Consider the following 21,182-nt stretch of genomic DNA (forward strand, 5'->3'; position numbering starts at 1 on the left):
GTTTACTTACTCTTCTCTCCTTTTGATTTCTTCCAGGTAAACAGGTTCAAAGTAGATCAAGGAAAGCAAATTAACCAGATTCTGAGAAAGTGGACACCGCAGCACCAGCAGCAAGAAATAGGGGATGAAGGAAACCATATCTCTCAACAGTATGGGCTTGTGTAATACAGAAAATGAATGAGAAACTCGTCGTAGAAGGTTCGCATATCGGGAAGAAGTAATCTTCATAAGTTTTGGAATACTGTTTGACAAAAATGCTCCACTTTCCCTTTGAGTTTCTCTGATCTGTTTTTCACTTACTCAGCAGATTTGTTACTTTCATGCACTTTTCCTTTCTGGTAGACAAGGAACTAACTATTTAAGAAGGAGGAAGGGGGAAATTGTTATTAAAAATTTGCAAAAGAGTCTGAAACTGATTTGATGAAGCGTGGGCTGGAAATATATAAAATTATTTTACAAGATGAAATCACAAAACTGCCAAATGCACAATGAAGAATTGAAAAGGTGACGTGGTAGTTACTCTTGTATGGAGCAAAATGATGTGATATTTCCGAATTTTCCTTATCGACAACCAAATCTTTTTCATATATAGGAAATAAGTATGTGAAAACATAGACCTCTCTTAATCACCAGTCTGTGTAGCATTTTTTCAATGAAAACAGAATCCTGGGACTTTCTCCCAACTTTTAAAAGGAATCCAAACCAAATAATCAAATTTTGCCTTTTATCATAAGCAATGCATCTCGGCGGTATTATTATGATGCTGGAGAATATTGTGGACGTGAAAATAATATATTATTCATTTCCCTTTTGTGAATATATAGGAAACCGACAGAGATTCTATCGTCTACGTGAGACCCAGCAATTTACTTCCTCACTTTGACAAGCAGGAAACATGGAAAAACAATTTGGACGTGATTTCTTTGTACTTATAATTTAGTTTCTTCTCAACAATACAAAAGCAACTTATTTGGGAGAAATGGAAAAAATATCGCGTTTATCCAGGAACTTTGTCCTATATAGAAATGGGATCAAATAAACAGTTAATAATATAACTATTATTATTGCTTCATTGTTCTCAACAAGGTCTTTCTTCTTGCTGGTAAGATAATACATGATTAAGGACAGGACGAAAATTTGTGTTATTTGCTTCAAGTAGGTATAAGATCTGTAATTTGATCGGTCCTTCATAAAGTACAACCAACTTAAGTAGTCCAATAACGTCTGGAAAGATCTACCACGCATAAAGTTTAGCAGTAAAAAGTCTTGAAAAACAATCTATTCTTGAGGACACGCACTCGAAATCGCCGAGGTGACTGCTGCAACGGTGGACGCCATGATGTTGTTTATTACTTCCAGTGTAACAGTTTGAACTTTGAACCCTAATTCGCCATTTCACAATCAATATTTTTTACCAATCTAACGATAAGTTATTATATTATAGAAAAACAAAAGATATTTAATAAATCTGACAAGAGATGATTGATTTTTAAAATATTTTAATTGACATTCTGCTGTAAATGTGTGATTCTTTGTAGTAAATGTCCAACCTAGAGAGGAATTAAAATTATTATGCACGAGCTATTTCATCGAGTACTAAAACTAATAACCATGTATATCCACCTACATTAAAAGTGGTGGATGAGATGGATGAATTAACGTAATCAGTCGGTCGTGTTCCCTTTTCTGTCAAACATTTCATGCCTGTCTGTCCATTAAAAAGGGTCGAGTTATCCTTCATCCGCCTGACCACATCTCAAATAAGTCTGCGGGATATAATATTTCGCAAATTTTGTTTAAATCCTGTCAGCAAACAACATCAAACGCTCCCGAAAATGAAATCAACAATGCGGCTTACTCAACAGGATTGTGAAATATAAATAAGTAGATTTATAGACGAATTCGTGAATACGGTGGAAGCGGATAAGGTTCCATAATTTTAGGCATTTATTGGTCTAAACTCGAAGAAAGTAAATTCGCACAGCGTTACATATTTGCTTGATGATCGTGGTAGGCAAAGCCTTGACGAATTCGTGGAACTGCCTGAGATTCAATGAATAATACGCAGCTACAAGTTCAATTGCTTTCCTTGCTTGCTTACCATAGCTGCCAACCTTTTGTGAATATGATAAAAGGCAATTGAATCGAGCTTGGGGATGAGATGAAGAAAGTTCTCGGTAGGCTTGAAATTCTCATTCTGGGAAGCATCGTATCATCGTATCGCTCAAGGTTGAAGGAATCAGAATCGGTTTGGCAAACAAGTACATATAGCACAATTAAACAAGTTCAAATTTTGGTCCTTCGTCTGAAACTTGTTTTATCGAGAAACTGTCGAGTGGAGTGGATGAGACGAAGCACTTGGTTGGCAGCTAGGATGCTGATATGATTCATGATGACTTTTACTTCCCGTGCGCCCTTATACTTCTTTCCAGGTAAGATATTTCTATACATGAGATAAGATGCTGGCAAGATAACCAAGGTAAGATGGATGGATGGATGGAGACTTTGGCAAAAATCACATCCACTCTTTCAAGAAGTCCCAATCATGCAATTTACGTTAGTTTATTAAGAACAGAATTTCCCCCAGTATTTTCATGCCTTTTGTATAAGTAAGTAACAATGTGAGACTGCTACGTAGGTACTAGTTTTTTTACTCGGACCTATATATTCTGCTACTTGTTCATGAACATGCACTTTCCTAAAAATGAGTTACACCGAAAAAAATTCTTCACTCGATCGTCGTATCTAAATCATGGGCTAAAGCATCAGCCCACTCTTGAGAGCCACATATCATCGGATGGACGTCTCGATGCCAAGAGTCCGTAATCGATATTTGAGTGTTGAACAGTTCACAAGTACATACATACGTACGTCGTAGGTAGACTTATTGGGAGGTATGTTTACCCCTTCACAGAAACTTGTTCTCTGATTCCTTGTCAGTCGAGGACGACGACGACGAGCTGCTTAAGGCTCAAAAAAGTAGTTGGTACATAGTGGCAATGATGATGTCTTCCAATATACTTATTACTTGACTTGACGGCATTATGTACTCTTCTTCTTCTTCTTCTTCCCCCGTCTAACAACTTACTTTCACTCCACCAAAAACTCGGCAGCAACGAAGTAATTCCGCTAACAATAAGCTTCTTGTATTTCGCTTCCTCGTACATACATTCCCAACTTTCTCACACCCTCCTCTGCTGCTAAAAACGGAGAGCCACAAGTGTGCAACTAACTACCCATGACTAATACGTAGGTATAGATGGGAGAGAGAAAGCCTGGTCTCATTCGTCCAAGAAATCTTGGTCCCAGCATATCCCACTCATAATTGGGGATTAAATTATTTCCAGGATAAAAGCATTCAACCCCCTTCCTCCCTTTTTCCGAGTCTTGCATACATTTTTCATCCTCTGAAAAATTGAGACATTTAGTTAATAGCCTTGTTAGAGATCAAACTACATGCAAACGTGGAAATTTAATATCCTTCTTAGAAACATTTTGTGAAACCTTCACAATTAGTGTTCCATGTTTTGCTTGGATTTGATAAAAAAATCCTTGGAATATTACAGGAATATGCGCTAACAAAAAAATAGTTAATATTCTCTTTGATAAGACATTATTACAGCGGAGATTTTACGAGATGATGGATTCCTGGAAATCGAGACGGGGACCATTATTATGAAAATCTTTTCGACATAATAATGCTTCACTCTCGTCATATCAAAGCTCACTTTTTCATAATAAATTATCCTAAACTCTGCCGTTTGGCTACGCACAACATGGAATAATGAGCACGGGCTGCCAATTATGCATGTATTGGGGCTAGATTCCACTTTTACTGGTCACATCACATCACGCTAACGGATTTTACGGGACGATGCGTTGTAATTTGCAAATGGCCAGGAGAGAGAAATGGGTAAATGACATCGCTTGGCAGAGAGAGTGATGGCTGACTGAGAAAAACGGAAGGAAGGAACTGGTGGCACAACACGGGGCGAAAGCTAATTTCAACGCCAAAAGAGAAGGGGAACTATGCACTGACTGATAACATGTAGACATATATTTATTTATCAATATTTATCTGACATCATCAGATGTCAACTACTACCTGCTAAACGTAGGAAACTGTATTTTACTTTGTGTTTTCGAGTTAATCGATGTGCATGATTCAATCAACAGGACATGTAATACATAAATCTCATAATTTTGCAAACAATTTCAGACTGAGATAATATGTATATTTTCAAAATAAATGTCCGAAACAAAATTTTTTGAATAAAATATTTCATACTAGTTGTTTGCCATTTGTAAATGATTTATTATTTATTTTTAACGTCTTTTAATCTGAACAACTACTGCAGTGGCACCCTGACTTGCATTTGGTAGATTTGAACTTAACCAAACATTTGTCACACAACAGTTTTAAAATTTTTCCCATCTCGTAAAACATTTTCTAGTGTCTAGTGAACTTTATACTATACGAGTAAAACATTGAGCCGAAATCTCAAACAGGACAAACTGCTATAAACCCTAACGTTGCATTGCTCGTAACGACACGAGATAAGTGTTATACAAAAATATGTACTACAAGATCTATTGAGATTTGGTTAGCAGAAGAGTTGATGTGAGTGATTGGTCACAAAGTTTTGTAATAAGTAATTGTCAATATCTAAACTTCTATTCTAACGACGCTGTTATGAGTAATCTCTCTGCCAGGTAACTTTGTTTCCTGCTATTTAATTTAATTACCGTTAAAATTACATCTTATAACTATACAATTGCAGAATAAACCAATTAATCCAACTTTACAGTACAAACAGGTAATAGAAAGAAACTTCGAAGACAATAATTTTTAAACTCTCAAATTTTGATTTTAACACAGAATTTAGATTTCATACATTAATGAACGTATATGTAAATATATATAGTATACATTGTTGGTCTTATCCTCGAGTAAATTTTACAATCGAATTCGACTATAAGTTAATCGTCTTCATTATCTCGTCGACGAGCGCTGCCTTTGTTGAGTTTACGTTTCTTAAAAGCTACCTCAGAGACAGGTTCAGATTTTACAAGTGACGACGAAGATTCAAGAGATCCTGCCGTCTTCTCTCCAAATTTGACTGGCTGTTCTTCCTGACGCTTTGCAGTTTTATGAAGTGAAGCACCAGGAGAAGCTGTACTTTTTGTTGGAAGTTCGAGAAAATTATTGCCAATTGCACTGTAAAATAAGTCAGCACACATAACGTTAGTATATATGTATAAAGTATGATTGCTTAAATTGAAATATGTATTTCATAGCTATTATGGATTACCCAGGTTTCCTTGCTTCCCAGCCCCCCAGTCGATGGTAGCCCTTTGCAATTTTATTCATATCGGCAAGTGCAGCGTCGTCAGCCTTTTGTTGTTTTTCGCTGCGATGTAAAATTGTAGGTTCAAGAGATTTCTTTGATGTGGAGGGACCTTCCTCTGGTTCTGGGTCCTCACTTTCTTTCATCATGTTGACATATGTTTGAATTTTCATTGAAATGTCCGGATTATCTTCCATATCTTTTTGGGATGCAGCAAGCGCAGCCTGTCAGTGAAAGGATTCATATATATAATTGATTTCCAAACATTTCACATTAATTTAGTTGGTAATAATAACAAAAATTAGTAACTGTAAATTATCACCTTCTCTAATTTTTTCATATCTTTTGCAAACTTTTTCTCTACTTTCATTTCATTTTTGTTCTTTTTTTGAATCTCCCGTAGGCGATTTTGGATGTTCATTTTGTGTCGATTCCCATTTTCATGGAATGCTATGCTCTATAATTCATAATAAGAATATTTAGTTCATGATTATTTTAGGCAACCAATTCGCAAAGTTATCATACTTACCGATTTGTTGTCGGTGAGCCAACACTTACACACATCGCAGTACTTTTTATCGATACTCTTCCAATAGTCTGCCATTGTTGAGCAGGCTGAGATTAATTAAATTAATCTCGTATTCTTTACTTGTAAAATATAACTTGATAGGGATAGTGCCAATCCCTGTTGAAACTGGAGTCTGACTTCTTCAGCACTTCAACGACTGATGTCAAATGATTGTCAAAATCTTCCGAAACTTGTATATCCTGAAACAACCTACTCCGCCTCGCTGTTTCAATTAGATCAACAAGCTTTTCAACTCGAGTTGGATTAAACAGAATAAATTCTCCTCCAACCTTCAACAACTAGAATAGAAAATATATAGTTATATAGGTTCGTCATTTCCTCAAGTGAAAGTAATTAAGTATTATACTTTAGTACGTTGGATACCTTTGAAACTGTCTTAATGAGTGAATCGAATATTCCAGAATCATACACAACGTCTGCTGCAATGACCTGGTCGAATCGTCCGTCTAAATTTGATGGCACGTATCCGTCCCAATTCAAAAGATTCGCCGACACTAACTTGGTTGTGAATACGTTGTGGCGAACACCCTTCCAAATTTGTTCAACGTTGCTAGGATCTCCGTCCGTCAAAACGACTTCTTTAGCTGTACATGAATATACAAAATATGTTAGTACTGATAATTGTCAATTAAATTATCAAGTAGCACTTATTTCAGTAATAAACTGATACACTATTTAAAATGTAACTGGGAGTGGAGTGCTGTTAAGCCTGTTCGACAAAAAGCATAATCGACGTACGAAGGAAGAAAGAAACTCGAAAGACAAGAAATGATACCTTGAATGTATTTAGCAATAGCCACCCCTGCCAAGCAATGAAATCCGCCTCCAATTTCAATCACAACTTTTCCTTCGAATCGATTCGAGTTCTTCAAGCACCAATAAGCTAAAACTTGTTCTGCTGGCCAAATGCAGATCCGCCCAGTTTTATCATACCCACGAAGATCTCCGATATCTAAAGTGCTGCACTGACTGTTTCGAAAAACGGTTAGTAAAAAGAGAGAGGTTTGCTTGGAGGAAGAGTTGGTGTTGATATTGTTGCTATTGTTTATGGTCGTTGTTGTGGAAGATGATAATTTGTTGGAAGCTTGATATGTTGCAATTCTATTATTGTCGTTTTTGTCGACCTTAACTTCCACCGAGATTTTCCCAGTGTCCCTATCCGCTGTCCAGTCGATGATACCAGAGAATTTTTCAAAAATTCGTTTCGATGCTGGATTGTCTTTAGGTTCCGGAATGCGTTTCTTTATAATTGCTGCTTGCAGTAAACTCCATCGATTTCTGGCCAGACTATTCTTTCCGTTATTCATTGAGTGGGGGGTAAAAATACCCCAATATTTTCCGGACGAGTAGGTTACTCTGCACAGAAAATATAGGACACACATAGAGTTCACGGTAGCAAAAAATGGTTGCAACGGTTACGCTCAAGTTAACAACGAAAGGACGATAACGCAAATAATAAAATGAAATGCAGGAAAACACAACAGGTAGACAACTATAGTACATTCAACAGTTATAAAGAAATATCAACAGGACACTCCTCCCAGTACATACACACTCTTTAAACGTTTCAAAATTCAGCAGATAACACCCAAATGCAAAATCAGTTTGTCATTACTACGGCTAAATACATTATGCTAAATATTAACTAATCATACTAGTCATTTGAAGTTATCAACACAAACACAACGCTAAGTTATCTTAAGTTTACCACAAACAATTCTCTCATTTTACAACTAATAACTATTCATGAATGAAATTAGCTCTAACAAAACCTTCTACTAATCAATAAATTTAAACTTCTAGGTTATATATTATTCATTATTTATGCATTTACCTGTTGCCAAAAAACAAATCGTTCCGGTTATTACAAGGCCAGAAAGACGGTCAGCACGCAAGAGGAGGGCAGAAAGGAATGTATACTTTCGATTGAGTTTGTACCTTTACAAAATAATTGAGTTTTTTGAAAGACGTTAATTTTTCGGGAGAACCTGAAAAAAAATCGTCGCATTAAATCAACTAATCCAACTCAAACCAAATCTGACATACTAATTTTAGTGGAAAACAATCAGATGGAGACCAAGAGATACCTTGTCCGGAGTGGGGACGATTTCTGTGGGTGGGGTCCTAGGAAAAAGGACACCAGTCGGAGGCGAGGTGGTCGTCGTTCGGCAGCAGAAAGTAAGAAAAACCCGACTGAAGAGGTTGGCGGTGGTTCCCGTGTCTCACTTGTCCACCCTTTTCAAAAATCCACATTTTTATTCAATCGGCCTCTTCAGTCTAGTACATTCTGCTGCTTTTTTGACCACTTTCTGGTCAATTTGTCCTTTTCGGAGGAACATTGACATCAAAATTCGAGTACAGAGTAAGGAAATTGGTTAATTAACACAATTTAAGTCATTAAACTTGCTGCCTTTTGAACCGAAGTAAATTATACGACTAGCTATTGATAGATTTGACAAGTTAAGTATTGCAATACAAATTAAATACTTACAATTTGTCGTTTGTCTAAATTTTTTGAAACAGGAGAGGAGTTAAGAACCAGTGAAACCAGGTGCCTTCTAGAGCAGAAAAATGAGTCAATCTCTGGGAAGAAAGCAGAAGTCCAATTTGGATAAGGCGATTGACAAAATATTTTTTGAAAAGGTACGAAACTCCTTTTGTTTTTAATTATATAAAATTATTATAGTGCCTGATAATTTCACAATTAGTCGAAACATGTAATTTAACTATTGTCGTGTTTAATAATAGCAAGAAGGCCGTCTGTGCGGACAACATTGTCTCAATAATGCATTGCAATCTCAAATGTTTGACGCCGTCGATTTGTCCACTATTGCTCAAACGTTGGATGAAGAAGAGCGGAAACGAATGGCAGAATTTGGAACAAAAACCAAGGAATACCAGGAATTTATGCGTGTAAGTAAAGTGGAATTTTGTTTAAGAGTACTTGTCAAGGTATGTTTTAAGATTTGGAGGCCGCTGCCCTTTTTCTCCTTCCACTCCTGCAGTAAGTGACGGAGGACCAGCAACGTAATTTTTGATAAGGAGAGGCAAGGTTTTTTGAGGCCAAAGTGCGCCTTTTTAATGTTTAGATTCAAAATGATGTTTGTGTACACCAATTACTTAGAAAATACAGAAGGTTATGGGGAGTATTTATCCCACGCAGTACACAAACATCATTTTGCAAAAAAATAAAATAAATCGCCTTTTACTACAGCATTTAGCATATTCCTGTTATAAGAGGGTAGCACCTTCCTTGAGGGAAAGCGTTAAGTAATATGTAATATTTTTATTAACTTGCAGAAACCGTCCTCAAACTATGATGACTCTGGTTATTTCAGCATTCAAGTTTTGACACAAGCCTTGAAGAATGTTAACTTGGACATGATCAACTGGAAATCTGATGATGTGCGTGCAGTTTGTGCGAGAAAAGATCCGACGTGAATATAATAAAACAATATACACAAATTCGCTTCCAAGGACTAATAACTAAATTAATTATCTTTCCAGGCAGGAACGGCTCTTTATTTGTCACATGGATGATCATTGGCTGGCCATTCGACGCCTTGGTCCGCAATGGGTCAATGTTAACTCCATGCTAAAACGACCTGAATTATTGACTGACACTTATCTCGCCATTTATCTTCAAACTATGCAAGCAGAAGGTATGCACATTAATGACAAACATCATCCTTCAATTTTGTTCAAGAGTTATTAGAATAAAACAAAACATAACCAAGATTTACTAACTTTATGCTACTTTCAGGCTACATAATTTTCACGGTGTTTGGTGAATTACCAGAATGTGACGCTGAGAGTGCATTCAAGTCCTTACGCCGAGACCAAGATGGGAAGTATATTGATGAATTGATGGAAACTCCTGGACATCGACTTGGCTCTACACGCTCTGAGGTGCTCGAACTTCCGGGAGGTGGGCCAGCAGAACCAAAAAATTCTACAGAAGACATTCGCAAACAGAGGGAACAATTTCTTCAACGCTTCAATAAATCTTCTGCAGCTGCATCATCCGGTGATTCTCCTAATTCTTCTATCAAATAAAAACTACTCGAGTCACAAACTAAACCATCCAATGCCTTATAAAAGGTTTATGTCTATATAGCAAGACTATTTCCGTAAAGACTATTTTGTTTACCGTTTTTGTATACAAACTTTCAGTATATTCCGTAATATGAAGGGTAATGTAAAATCTTTATTCGGACAATAAAAATAACAGGAGCTCAATCCATTAATCTCTTTGCGCAGTTATTCACACTTTCATTTCATTTTTTGGGGTTGATTCTTGAATTACGCATACACTTGACATGCTGCTGAGGAGGAGGAGGAATAACTGTCTCTAGCTGTTCTATGCTGGCTGGAGTTCAAAGTATTGCTTATTAAACATAAAGTCGCAACGACATTGGAGCCAATCAACCGTAGAGAAAAACGTGACGGTTCGTTGATTCTACTTCTACGACAGACATGCACAGTACTGAAAATCATGGAAGTCCCATCATGGAAGGAACAATGCCCATATACTTAATTGGTTGTGAATGATCATGCGATTTTAGTTGGTTATCTGCTCCTGCCCAAGAAAGATGCTGGCTTTCCGTTTAAAAGTTCTTTGATTTCTCAAAGTCTTGTTCTCTAAGTCTTAAAATGACAATTGTAAAATTGGCCAGTTCTACTTTTCGCATAACCCTTGCGGCGATGGTGTTAAGTAGCGAGTGTGTCCATAAAACGAGTAGTCTGGAGAGTGACCATTTCAACATTTCAATAGAAAATAAAAATATTTATCAGAAATTGCCCCCCACGACCAGCCTCCTAACTCAACCCCATGTTCATAAAAGTGACGAGGTGCAAGTCTTTGACAATGGCACCGTCACCAATCCAACGACCGGCATGTTTCAACAGCAGATTAATTTCGACAGTGGAAGTCGAAATTATCGTAAACGATATGGCGGTGGTGGGGGCGGTTCTTGGGGGGAGTACGATGGAGGTGGGTCATTTTCATATGAGGGATCGTACGGTGGGGGTGACAGTGGTGGTGGTGGTTGGGGTTACGGCCATAAGAAAGGTACTGTTGATAACCTGTTTCATGCCTTAATTATGTGCACAGTTTTTGAATTATTGAATGTTTTTTTTGCAGGAACCCCAAACCATCATTACAACCCTTCCGTCAACAAATATGGAGGAGGTGGGCCAATAAGTTATAATCCAGTTGGAGGTAGCGGCGGTGGACATTCTCCTCCAAAAAAGCCAAACTACGGTTCAAGCTATGTCCCCAATCATGTCCTACCTGGGGGCGGTGGTGAAGGTGGAATCAAGCCGGGCAGTGGTGGGCACAAACCGAGTGGGGGCGGTGGAGGCGGTGGGGGTGGTGGAATCGGAATCAAACCAGGTGGTGGAATTAGACCAGGCGCAGGGGGTGGAATTAGACCGGGTGCAGGGGGTGGAATTAGGCCAGGAGCAGGGGGTGGGGTTAGGCCAGGGGTAGGAGGCGGGGGAGGTGGACACAGACCTGGAGGAGGGGATGGAGGTTCCGGCGGCGGCGGTGTCATACCTGAAATCGACATTTCCGAAGATGCCATCACCATCGTGCTTTGCGAGGTTGTGGAAAAGTGTCACATCTTTGTCCACTGTGCCTCCTACTCTAGTGACTACTTGGGTTCGAAGGAGCGTTGTTGTTTCCAGCCGAGGAAGCAGGAAAAGGGGATGTGTTGCGACGGAAGCTATCCCTTGACCTCTCCCAACGCTGGGCGTCACTTCAGCCCTTACCCCACTGACACAGTCCCAGTTCCCGACATCAGCCACAGCTCGCTCCAAACAGCCGCCGCCAAGGGGTACGAGTACCAAGCGAGGTATCGCTCCATTGAAAACCAGTTGCTCGAGCTGAACATTATTGTCGAAAAGGGAACGGCAGCTCATGGACATTTGCTGTTTTTCCAGGTTATTGGTCTCTTCTTTACTCACTTGTTAATTAATCAACAACCATCCGATGCATGTCCATGTCATCGATGCATGATTTTGTCATCCTCTTTTACAAGAATTCGTGCCAAAGTATTTCGCAGTTTAAAATTCTCGAACGCTCAGTCACAAGTCATTAGCTGCAAAACGTAAAAATGGACTTTCGACTTCAAAGAGCCCACACTTGTAGTCATTTCATGAAGCTAATGAAATATTTTTGGGTAGTTTTATTGTTTATCTCAAAGGAAACACGTTTCAAGGTTAATAGGTACGTACTACGAACTGAGTGTATGCACTTCAAGATGCGTCATTAGCAAAGACGCGACAAACTATGTAATGAATGATAATAATAAAACAGGAGAAATCGTTCTGGTTTTGGTTGATTAGGAAAATGACACGCTGATTTTGCTAAACCAGGTGCGGCTGCTGCCTGATTATAAAAGTTTTTTTGAATGACGGATCAAGAATGAGCTTCATACTTTACATGTATTACATATTGTCGTAGTTTATTGTATGTATTAGTACCAGAAAGTGATGAGTATTTTGTTTCAGACAACGCAAGCCATGCTTCATGCGGCTCGAGAAAATTTTTTCGCGTTAAAAGCCACCAGTTACATTCAAGACTCGTAAGTGCAAAAAAAAGTCAGAATTAGCAACATTTATCTAATCAATGTCTCGAAATGGAATGAGATGATAATGACTCGGGAATTTTCAGATATTTTTTAACAAACGCTGAAGCTGGGATCGGTTTGCAGGGGTATGACTTTGGTGGGACTGTGTTGGAGAAGACTTGTCCCACCAAGCCAAAATGCGACCGAGTTTCCAAGTACAGAACGGCCGATGGGTCATGCAACAATCCAAAGTCTCCAAAATTGGGGCAAAGTTCTTCCACGCTGATCAGACTGCTACCACCCGATTATGCAGATGGTTAGTAACTTAACTAATTTTAGAATGTAATTGATTCATAAGTGTAAATGGGGTCAAAGGAATCTGGGCGCCACGGGTCAGAAAAGATGGGACAGCTCTACCCAGTGCAAGATTCATAACGCTAAATATCATACCGGATGCAAATCTTCCCGACTTGCGATACTCTCACATGCTCATGCAATGTGAGTCAAATTTGAAACGTCATACTAACGACTACTTAATAATGCTCTATCCCACCAATAGATTTGACCACATCTTGATGTCCTTTTATTTGTTTTTTGATCTTGTAGTTGGCCAATTTATAGACCATGATCTCAGTCATGTTCCAATAATTAGGTTTCCAGATATGTCGGGGATTCAGTGTTGTAGTTCGATGCAGGCGGACGTGACCCATCCGGCATGTTTCCCCATTGACATTCCTCCCAACGATTTTAACAACAGAGGCCTGCCTTGCATGAATTTTGTGAGGTCCATGACTGCTCCTCGTTTAGATTGCAGCTTTGGTCATGCGGATCAAGTTCGTATCTGCATATTTATTGTCCCAAGTGTATTATTTAATTTAAATTTGCGTTGTGCATTTTCTAGTTAAATCAAGTAACTCACTGGTTGGATGCGTCCCAGATTTACGGATCAACTTTCGAAGCAGCTGAATCTCTTCGAGAATTTTCTGGAGGTCGTCTCCGAATTTCGCAGGATGGTGGAAGCGGAGGTCGGGAATTTTTACCTGAGAGTGGACAAGAAGAGGAGAAAGACTGCGCCCAGGCAGCTCAAGGAAATGGTCACTGTTATATTGCCGGAGACAAACGAGTTAATGAAAATGTGAGCTACTTAATTATTTCAAGAAATTGAAAATATTACTCAGAAACGGGGCAATAGATTTAAAAAATATAAACTGATTGACAGATCGCTTTGACATCCGTGCAAACAATCTTTCTGCGTGAACATAACCGCATTTCGTTTGAGCTTGGGAAGGTAAATCCACACTGGGAAGACGAAACCCTGTATCAAGAGACGAGGCGAATCGTAATTGCGGAATACCAGCACATTTTGTACAATGAATGGTTACCTCTCATAATTGGGAGAAATTACATGGAAACGTTTGGAATACTTCCGCTGTACGACGGATACTACAAGGGATATGACAGTGGCGTGGATTCCAGAGTTTCAAACGCATTCACCACGGCCGCATTTCGAATGGGACATTCACTGGTTCAGGGCACTTTAAAGTGAGAGATGGCGTTTTATTGAAGTAAAGTTAATTTACATATGTAATTTTGCAATGCAATACTTTTTAGCTTGCAGGCCAATGGAGGAGGAAATGTCGGGAGACTCGTCCTTCGAGATTTTCTCAACAATCCCAGCATTCTTCCGGAACCTGGAGTGCTAGACTTTCTTACGGAAGGTCTTCTTACTCAACCGATACAGCGATTTGATAACTTTGTCACGACTGAGGTATATTTACATATCGTCATAATATTAAGTGTGTTAATATTAAGTATGTATTATTTATTTTATTGTTCTTTCCATGAAATCATTTTACATACATTTATTTCGAAAAAGCTAAACGCCCAGCGGTTATGTTAATATTAATGCATATACATATGTGTAAGTTAGAACTATCACTAATAAAAGAATACTTTTCAGCTACGAGATCACCTCTTTGAAACGGCCAACTCTCCAGGAATGGATCTCCCCGCATTGAACATTCAACGCGGAAGAGACCACGGACTCCCAAGTTATAACGAGTATAGAGATTTGTGTCGACTTGGAAAAGCCAGAGATTTTGACGACCTTTCCCCGATCATCCATCCACGGAAAATTCCACAATTGGAAAGAATCTACGGAAATGTGGATGATATTGACCTCTTCGTGGGCGGACTTCACGAGACACCACTTCCGGGTGCAGTTGTTGGTCCCACGTTCGCCTGCATTATTGGGGACCAGTTTGTCCGTTCGAAGCGTGGAGATCAATACTTTTATGATAATGGTGGACAATTCAGCTCATTCTCGAAAGGTAATAGTTAACCATCATTAACAACGATACAATACTTTGTGGAAGTAAAGCATGACTGGATTTCAATTAAACTGAATTTGCATAGGTCAACTTCATGAGATTCGAAGTACCAGTATGAGCCGGATTTTGTGTGATAACACGGATGAAATTCGATCCATACAACCTTTGGCGTTCCATCTGCCTAATGGACGATAGTGAGTTATCATTTATATCATTGAGATAACCTTAACTTTTAATTCATTAAAATCTATATATGTAGCAATCCAATGCTTCCCTGTGGAAGCCCTGCAATTCCACGACTGAACCTTCGAGCATGGCGAGATTAGTATATTCATACGTAGTAGTAACATTAATTTTATGCAATAGTACCACTTTTATACTTACTTATCTATTGTTGTACTAAAACAATACTTTTTATTTAACACTCACTCACTCTAGGCAGATTGACCGAATGTTTGCATTTTTTATAGAAAAATAAAAGAAGCACAGGTTTAAAAAGATTACAAACGCATTTCGATGTTTTATTTCAACAACTGACATTTTTTTCTCGTTCTGAGCAAATAATTTTTAAAGGAGCGATTTAACTCCCACGATATGTCGAGAAACCGTACGCATTAAGCAAAATAGGGACGTGATAGTGCTCTTCAGGCTTCTCAATTTCGAAAATAACGTCGATAAAGGGATAAAATGTCTTCTCTCCTTTGCTCGTAAAATATGATTTTGTGTCAAAGTTCAACTTGTAAATGGCTGGAGTAAATTGAGCTCCAGATATTAGGTTTCCAATTCGTCCATCGTTGTTGGTCGATCTAAAAAATAATGTTAATTGGTCAGCACAACAACAAAACAATTTCATATTGCTTGCTATTTTCCTACGATTTTCGATAAATTTAACATTTTTTAGCTACAAAAGCTTCATGCAAAAGTTGTGGAATTGTGAATATTAAAATCTTACTGCTCCGTAATAAAAACCCAGTTCCCGTCCGCCCCCCTTTTGAACAACTTCACGAGAACTCCGGCTGCAGGGCGTCCTCTGGACGTGTCCAAAATATGGGAGGTGAGTGGATTCGCATTGTCCATGTTTTCCTAGCAAGAGGAAAACCAATTTATCTTAAACATCATTTCCGTTAACACAAATTTCACGGAACAAACAATGAAAGTTTCCGAGTATTTTGAGTGAGAATGTTATAAATATGTACTTTATTTAGTTGATCCGTTTCAGGCTCTGTTACGGATGCGAGATGCCCAAGACTGACGCAAAGAAGGACTAAAACACTAACCAACGTTAGCGTTGGGGCAAACATGATGCAAAACCTTTTCCAAGTTAGCTCCCCAATTTTGAGGCCGTTTATTTTTGTTTTTGTTTTCCACTAACTTGTTTTCACTGGTCGAGTTAATGACCTCTTATACAACTTTCACTTTACCGGAATGTTATAAGGTTCATTAAATTTAAAAAAAACAATTTACGTAACGGTTTAAATTTGCATTTCGGGATTTAAAACTCAGTTAAAATTACGAAGAATGATTTACTTGAGTCACTGAAGTCGTAATAAACCAGAGGAAAGAGCAATACTTCCGTCACTCCTCAGAATGAGAACTACAAGGTCTCGTTAGTTCGCAATTCTGTGAGGCGATTAACATGGAATTGTCAGCAAGTGGCAATGGGCTGTCGAGAGTTTGCAATGAATCAAAGCGTCAGCAAAAATAAACACCATAAAAAGGCCACACACTGGCTGAAATGCTATTCTCAAGAAATTTGCATACCTCATGATTTCTGCATGATGGGAAATGTCGTGTCAGCCTTTCTGCTGCCACTGGATGGATGATGCTGTCAAAGAGTTTCAACTTGAAACTTTCAAGCCTAAGCAGGAGGATGTCCATAATTTGTTGTTGGCCGTTTCGTCCTCTCAATGCCAACGTCCATTCAACAATTTACACTCTCGTTACGTCCAATTTCCAATTTGATTTACTCTGTGTATGACTTTTCCGAAATTTCAGCCAAGTATATATGCACGCAGCTACGGACATAATAAGTATATCGGTCTGCCTATGCGAAATCGAATTCTAATTATTTGTGCATATTTTATGTCATCCAGTCAAGTTGCATTTTTGTATTCATTTTATTGAAATATGTATTTTGTATGCCAGTGAAATAATGATGACCTTAACCGTAGTATTTTTTTACGAGCTTCTCACATGCAGAAATGCATATGCTCATATGTAAATGAACAATTTGCATACTCACTGAAACTTGATGTTCACAAGACTAATTGGTGAAAGGTCAAATAAACAAAAAATTATCACTCGCCACAAATTACTTTAAATAGTTTTTTACGACTATTAAAAAGCTCTGTCGTCTATCCGTTGATAGCCATGTCCGACTGACTTAAAGTTTGGCGCATGTCAATGGCACGCTTATTTTGGGGAGAGTATTGTGTTAGCAAAATGATTGATGAAGAATTGATTGACCGGTGGGGGTTCAGGATGTACATTGGTTTTAGTGGAATGGAAACCATGGGGAACTCATGCAGGGTTCCCACTAACAATCGTTCAACACAACAACATCTTACATCATATAACGTCGTTGAAGCTGCCAAAAGAGCCAAATCCATTTTATGTCAATTGACACAAAATGGATTTGGCTCCTTTGGCAGCTTCAACGACGATAAGTATATCGCATCATCCAGAAGAAATACATAACAATTTTAAGATCCAAACTTCTAACCAAATTAGCAAATTTAAATATGCACCCCGACCCTATCATATAATAATATAATCATTAAACTTAAACTGCTCGTAAACAGCAACAAAAAATCTCACTCAAAAGGGTAATTTGACAGTAGGATTGACATAGACCAAAAGAGGTGACGTAACAAGTCAATAAAAAAGTGTATGTGCTTTTTATGTATTGATTATTGTCATTAGCAAATTGCACATAATAGCACAGGTGCTCAATGAATAATGAATTCAATAGTAGTGCCTCTGACATAATTTATGAGTTTGTTAGCTCAAAAAAGTGTACACCCATTGAGTTCTTATAAATAAAATACCTCCGACATTCCTCAATACTCATTCCCCAAACACGTCACAAACTTGATACCATTGCCAGTTAAATTTAATTCTATTTGTAAGCTCGGTGAAAAAAATGGTAAAAATTGAAAATGCCATACTTGCTGTTTTTCCTCGGACTTCTCGGAATGTTTGTTATTCTGAAGGGCGAGATGATTCGCGATGACTTGCAGTCTCGTTTTTGCTTTATCACTGTTGCGCACTTGAGCCTTTGCACTCATCAAGCTGGCTTCTTCTTCTTCTGTCGATGCGTCGCTCTTCTCGTCCTTCTGGATATTACAGCTACAGCCGAACGAGTGTCCACAAAGCCTGTGTATTTAGTCTTGGTGATCAAGAAAGTGACAACTGACAACGTAAATTCAACCAAAGTGATCATCTCTCAAGCTAGCATTGGAAACAACTTTACTGATTTCTGCGATTCACATGGTTAATGTTAGCTTAGTTGATTAGTACACAACGTAATGTACATATGGAGATGTTATGTATAGCGTGATGATGACGAGAAAACTTGTATACAAGGTAAATGTACATGTGCATTATCAATCATCTTAAGTGGTGTTTCTTGAATCATGGAGTTTCCCCAATGTATTTAGGATAAGGTCAAGGATTTGACACAGTTATGTACGTATGTACAGATGGCATTTTTCCATGCAGATTAATTAGCAGATGCAATGTACATATGCAACGCTATGCAATCAAGTGGAAATTGAAATGCCCATATACATATGTAAATTAATTATGGCGCATGATTAAAAGAATTATGGAAAAATTCACGCAAGTAGGAAAATATTGTTAAGCAAATCAAATAACTCCAAACAACAACTGATAGGTACAACAAAACAATGCGTTTTTTTATTAAAACTTTTAGTTAATACATCAGTTATTAAATCACTGCAAACTTGAGGATAGTTTATGTAGAAAATAGTGAACAGACAGCAACAAAGGAATTTTATAACACCAAAATTAGATAATTTACACACACTTACTGTTTATCAAGTCGACAAATTGGACTTTTGTAAACCATCCCCAAATCCACCTTTGGTCCTACTAAGTCCCTAATGTTATCATATCCATATCGAATCATAGTTGGACGTTCGAGAGATAACCCCCAAGCAATCACTCTGACATCTTCGGGGAGACCCATTGGTAACAACATTTCGGGTCGGAACATTCCAGAATTTCCTACTTCCACCCACTTTTTGAGCCCCTCGTGATAAGCAAAAACTTCCATGGAAGGTTCCGTGTATGGATTGTAGGCTGGTTTGAAACGCAACTTCTTTATTCCGAGACGAGAGAAAAATTCTTTCATTATTCCAATCAGATGACCTAGATTGATCCCTTTATCGGCCACGACTCCTTCCACTTGATGAAATTCAGCTAAATGTGTCGCATCCAGGGTCTCATTTCTAAAAACTCGGTCAATGGAGAACAACTTTGTGGGCACAAACTCTTTCTTCTGACCTAAAATGAAAAAAATACAGAATTTTCATTTAAAAAAATGATAATTATGGGATGCAGAAAAAAATCATTGATTCTAATTACCAATTTCGTATAACATTCTCGCACTGACGGCAGTTGTGTGAGTTCTCATCACATTCTTTAATGCCTCTTCTTTCTTCCAATTTGATCCATACCCTGAAGAACCATAGCTTCCACCCTCATGAGCGGCTTTTACCCTATTCATGTAATCTTCCGGAATAGAGTTGCATGTTGAAGGTTGCGAGACAAAGAATGTATCCTGAGCATCACGAGCTGGATGTTTTTGGGGGACGAACAACGCATCGAAATTCCAGAATGAACTCTCAACAAATCGATTGGTTGGCATTTCACTGAATCCCATTTCAAATAGGACTGATCGAAATTCGGAACGCACCTAAAGGAATAATCAATTAATTAATATATATATATATATTAATTACCAAACAAACTAGTCACAAATTATGCGAGTTTGTTGTTTCTCAATGTACCTTCATCAAAGGATGCAGATGCCCAGCAGGAATTGGTGTCCCAAGTGCATCAAAGTTATACGCTTTAAAATTCTTAGTTTTCCAGTCTCCGCTCGCAATCATTTCTGGAGTGAGGTCCGTTTCAGGCTTCTCAATTACCGTTGTAAATCCCCTCGCTTTTCGAAGTACCATGAACACGACAGTGTTTTGAACCAGCAGCTTCCTCTTTTTGTACTCTGCCATTGTCGCCTTGTCCAACTCAGTCGTCCCTGCAGCTACATTCCTTAGAGTTTCTTGGACCTATATATAAATTAAATTGATTAAATCAGAATACCAAACTGATATGTGACTTAAGGGCCAAATCACTCTTCACCTTATCTTCAATCGACTCTTTCAATCTAACCACTCTGTTGGAATTCCCTTCCTTGACCGACTTGATCCACCCAGCTTGCATTGCTTTGCTCATCCCTATCTTTCCATTGGGTCCTGTGATCTTCATCAAGTCGGGCAACAAGATTCCCTCTCCCCCTGAAGGCACGGCCGCAAATAGGATGGCCTCATGACTCCCCTTGGAGACAAATTCTCGCCCTATTGATACAACATAAATGTTTCAAATTAAATATTTAGTAAATATCGACAATTTAATCAGAATCCAATTTATTAACTATACTACGTATATACCTTCTAAAGTTAGCTCTGTTCTAACTTCGGAACGTTGCTCCACTTCAATGATATCACCCGAACTCTGAATACTTTTCACAGCCCCCACGATCCGTTGGTGGTCCTCCTCCCACTCTGTCGCCAACTGAAGGGTGTCCACCGTCTCCGTGTGGCTCAGATACTCCAACACCTTATCGATGAGGGGGTTGGCAGCCATCGCGAGTAGTATTTAGTCGACACGGTGATGGTCGTGGACCGTTATGAAGAAAAAAACGATGCAAAAATGTGACCAGATTGCTACACGCGAAAAAACTTCCACCTGTCTCTCATTCCACCGGCCTCAAAAAATCCGCTCCTGTTTCCTTGGCCAAAAGGAGACGCATAGTTCATTGTAAAAAATATCAGTTTCATACGATTTTTCATGAAATTATGAAACTTGGAGGAAGAAATAATTTCATATGGTCATTTTGTCCCTGCAATATTGTATGAAAAGTATGATTTGTGGTATTGGTGCGAAAAATTCGAATAATTATTTTATCAAGGTTTTGATGATATCAATCCCGATTTCACCCTGATAATGGTACACAGCACGGCAATAATTTGCGACTAATTCCCAAGGACGACACAAGTAGGATTACAAAGAAACGGCAGTCGTCAACACCCTGGATTCA

At 38.4% G+C, this 21,182-nt stretch overlaps 5 protein-coding genes across 11 annotated transcripts; 2 read left to right on the forward strand and 3 right to left on the reverse strand.

Moving 5' to 3' along the window:
- Positions 1-4,294: 4,294 nt before the first annotated feature.
- LOC110850996 (WW domain-binding protein 4) lies at positions 4,295-8,170 on the reverse strand. 3 transcript variants are annotated; one of them, XM_022098619.2, is made up of 8 exons: positions 8,025-8,156; positions 7,772-7,925; positions 6,713-7,293; positions 6,301-6,521; positions 5,878-6,215; positions 5,671-5,805; positions 5,313-5,572; positions 4,295-5,218 (listed from the first exon to the last, which is right to left on the reverse strand). In XM_022098619.2, exons 5-8 carry the CDS (start codon positions 5,950-5,952, stop codon positions 4,981-4,983), a joined length of 708 nt encoding a protein of 235 aa, XP_021954311.1. In that variant the 5' UTR covers positions 5,953-6,215; positions 6,301-6,521; positions 6,713-7,293; positions 7,772-7,925; positions 8,025-8,156; the 3' UTR covers positions 4,295-4,980. The 3 variants fall into 3 exon arrangements, with proteins under 3 accessions (XP_021954311.1, XP_021954312.1, XP_021954310.1); XM_022098620.2 differs by lacking the exon at positions 6,713-7,293; XM_022098618.2 differs by lacking the exons at positions 4,295-5,218; positions 5,313-5,572; positions 5,671-5,805 and having other exon boundaries at positions 5,967-6,215; positions 8,025-8,170.
- On the forward strand, positions 8,158-10,184 carry LOC110850997 (ataxin-3). 3 transcript variants are annotated; one of them, XM_022098621.2, is made up of 6 exons: positions 8,158-8,299; positions 8,461-8,580; positions 8,686-8,850; positions 9,238-9,374; positions 9,445-9,599; positions 9,701-10,184. In XM_022098621.2, exons 2-6 carry the CDS (start codon positions 8,509-8,511, stop codon positions 9,991-9,993), a joined length of 822 nt encoding a protein of 273 aa, XP_021954313.1. In that variant the 5' UTR covers positions 8,158-8,299; positions 8,461-8,508; the 3' UTR covers positions 9,994-10,184. The 3 variants fall into 3 exon arrangements, with proteins under 3 accessions (XP_021954313.1, XP_021954314.1, XP_035708784.1); XM_022098622.2 differs by having other exon boundaries at positions 8,218-8,360; XM_035852891.1 differs by lacking the exon at positions 8,158-8,299 and adding an exon at positions 8,378-8,396.
- A 330-nt stretch (positions 10,185-10,514) lies between these two features.
- On the forward strand, positions 10,515-15,339 carry LOC110851056 (peroxidase). Its single transcript, XM_022098690.2, has 12 exons — positions 10,515-11,008; positions 11,081-11,880; positions 12,451-12,524; positions 12,614-12,825; positions 12,885-13,007; positions 13,116-13,342; positions 13,411-13,644; positions 13,729-14,051; positions 14,121-14,277; positions 14,470-14,839; positions 14,925-15,033; positions 15,099-15,339. The coding sequence occupies exons 1-12, from the start codon at positions 10,591-10,593 to the stop codon at positions 15,163-15,165; spliced, it is 3,114 nt and encodes a 1,037-aa protein (XP_021954382.1). The 5' UTR covers positions 10,515-10,590; the 3' UTR covers positions 15,166-15,339.
- LOC110850767 (5-hydroxyisourate hydrolase) lies at positions 15,330-18,281 on the reverse strand. 3 transcript variants are annotated; one of them, XM_035853025.1, is made up of 4 exons: positions 16,601-17,364; positions 16,036-16,502; positions 15,792-15,922; positions 15,330-15,645 (listed from the first exon to the last, which is right to left on the reverse strand). In XM_035853025.1, exons 2-4 carry the CDS (start codon positions 16,138-16,140, stop codon positions 15,420-15,422), a joined length of 462 nt encoding a protein of 153 aa, XP_035708918.1. In that variant the 5' UTR covers positions 16,141-16,502; positions 16,601-17,364; the 3' UTR covers positions 15,330-15,419. The 3 variants fall into 3 exon arrangements, with proteins under 3 accessions (XP_035708918.1, XP_021954006.1, XP_021954007.1); XM_022098314.2 differs by lacking the exons at positions 16,036-16,502; positions 16,601-17,364 and adding an exon at positions 18,007-18,281; XM_022098315.2 differs by having other exon boundaries at positions 16,036-17,364.
- Positions 18,282-18,731: 450 nt separating this feature from the next.
- LOC110851244 (phenylalanine--tRNA ligase alpha subunit B) lies at positions 18,732-20,858 on the reverse strand. Its single transcript, XM_022098943.2, has 5 exons — positions 20,533-20,858; positions 20,225-20,439; positions 19,873-20,151; positions 19,448-19,778; positions 18,732-19,366 (listed from the first exon to the last, which is right to left on the reverse strand). Exons 1-5 carry the CDS (start codon positions 20,726-20,728, stop codon positions 18,888-18,890), a joined length of 1,500 nt encoding a protein of 499 aa, XP_021954635.1. The 5' UTR covers positions 20,729-20,858; the 3' UTR covers positions 18,732-18,887.
- Between the last annotated feature and the right edge of the window lie 324 nt (positions 20,859-21,182).

This window comes from Folsomia candida, unplaced genomic scaffold, assembly GCF_002217175.1.
Source record: "Folsomia candida strain VU population unplaced genomic scaffold, ASM221717v1 Fcan01_Sc006, whole genome shotgun sequence".
Classification (NCBI taxonomy): Eukaryota; Metazoa; Arthropoda; class Collembola; order Entomobryomorpha; family Isotomidae; genus Folsomia; species Folsomia candida.

Bases quoted from the DNA above. Each gene is read 5' to 3' on its own strand.
- LOC110851056 (XM_022098690.2), top strand. From the start codon at position 10,591: ATGACAATTGTAAAATTGGCCAGTTCTACTTTTCGCATAACCCTTGCG. The intron at 12,826-12,884 runs GTTAGTAACTTA...ATGGGGTCAAAG, and splicing joins ACCACCCGATTATGCAGATG to GAATCTGGGCGCCACGGGTC. The intron at 13,645-13,728 runs GTGAGCTACTTA...ACTGATTGACAG, and splicing joins ACAAACGAGTTAATGAAAAT to ATCGCTTTGACATCCGTGCA.
- LOC110850767 (XM_022098314.2), bottom strand. From the start codon at position 18,126: ATGAGTGCAAAGGCTCAAGTGCGCAACAGTGATAAAGCAAAAACGAGA. The intron at 15,923-18,006 runs GTATGGCATTTT...TCCTCTTGCTAG, and splicing joins AGTCCGAGGAAAAACAGCAA to GAAAACATGGACAATGCGAA. The intron at 15,646-15,791 runs GTAAGATTTTAA...ATTATTTTTTAG, and splicing joins TGGGTTTTTATTACGGAGCA to ATCGACCAACAACGATGGAC.
- LOC110851244 (XM_022098943.2), bottom strand. From the start codon at position 20,728: ATGGCTGCCAACCCCCTCATCGATAAGGTGTTGGAGTATCTGAGCCAC. The intron at 20,440-20,532 runs GTATATACGTAG...TTGTATCAATAG, and splicing joins AACAGAGCTAACTTTAGAAG to GGCGAGAATTTGTCTCCAAG. The intron at 19,779-19,872 runs GTACATTGAGAA...TTATTCCTTTAG, and splicing joins ATCTGCATCCTTTGATGAAG to GTGCGTTCCGAATTTCGATC.
- LOC110850996 (XM_022098618.2), bottom strand. From the start codon at position 7,244: ATGAATAACGGAAAGAATAGTCTGGCCAGAAATCGATGGAGTTTACTG. The intron at 6,522-6,712 runs GTATCATTTCTT...ATTCATGTACAG, and splicing joins TATTGCTAAATACATTCAAG to CTAAAGAAGTCGTTTTGACG. The intron at 6,216-6,300 runs GTATCCAACGTA...TTTCTATTCTAG, and splicing joins TCATTAAGACAGTTTCAAAG to TTGTTGAAGGTTGGAGGAGA.
- LOC110850997 (XM_022098621.2), top strand. From the start codon at position 8,509: ATGAGTCAATCTCTGGGAAGAAAGCAGAAGTCCAATTTGGATAAGGCG. The intron at 8,581-8,685 runs GTACGAAACTCC...GTTTAATAATAG, and splicing joins ACAAAATATTTTTTGAAAAG to CAAGAAGGCCGTCTGTGCGG. The intron at 8,851-9,237 runs GTAAGTAAAGTG...ATTAACTTGCAG, and splicing joins AATACCAGGAATTTATGCGT to AAACCGTCCTCAAACTATGA.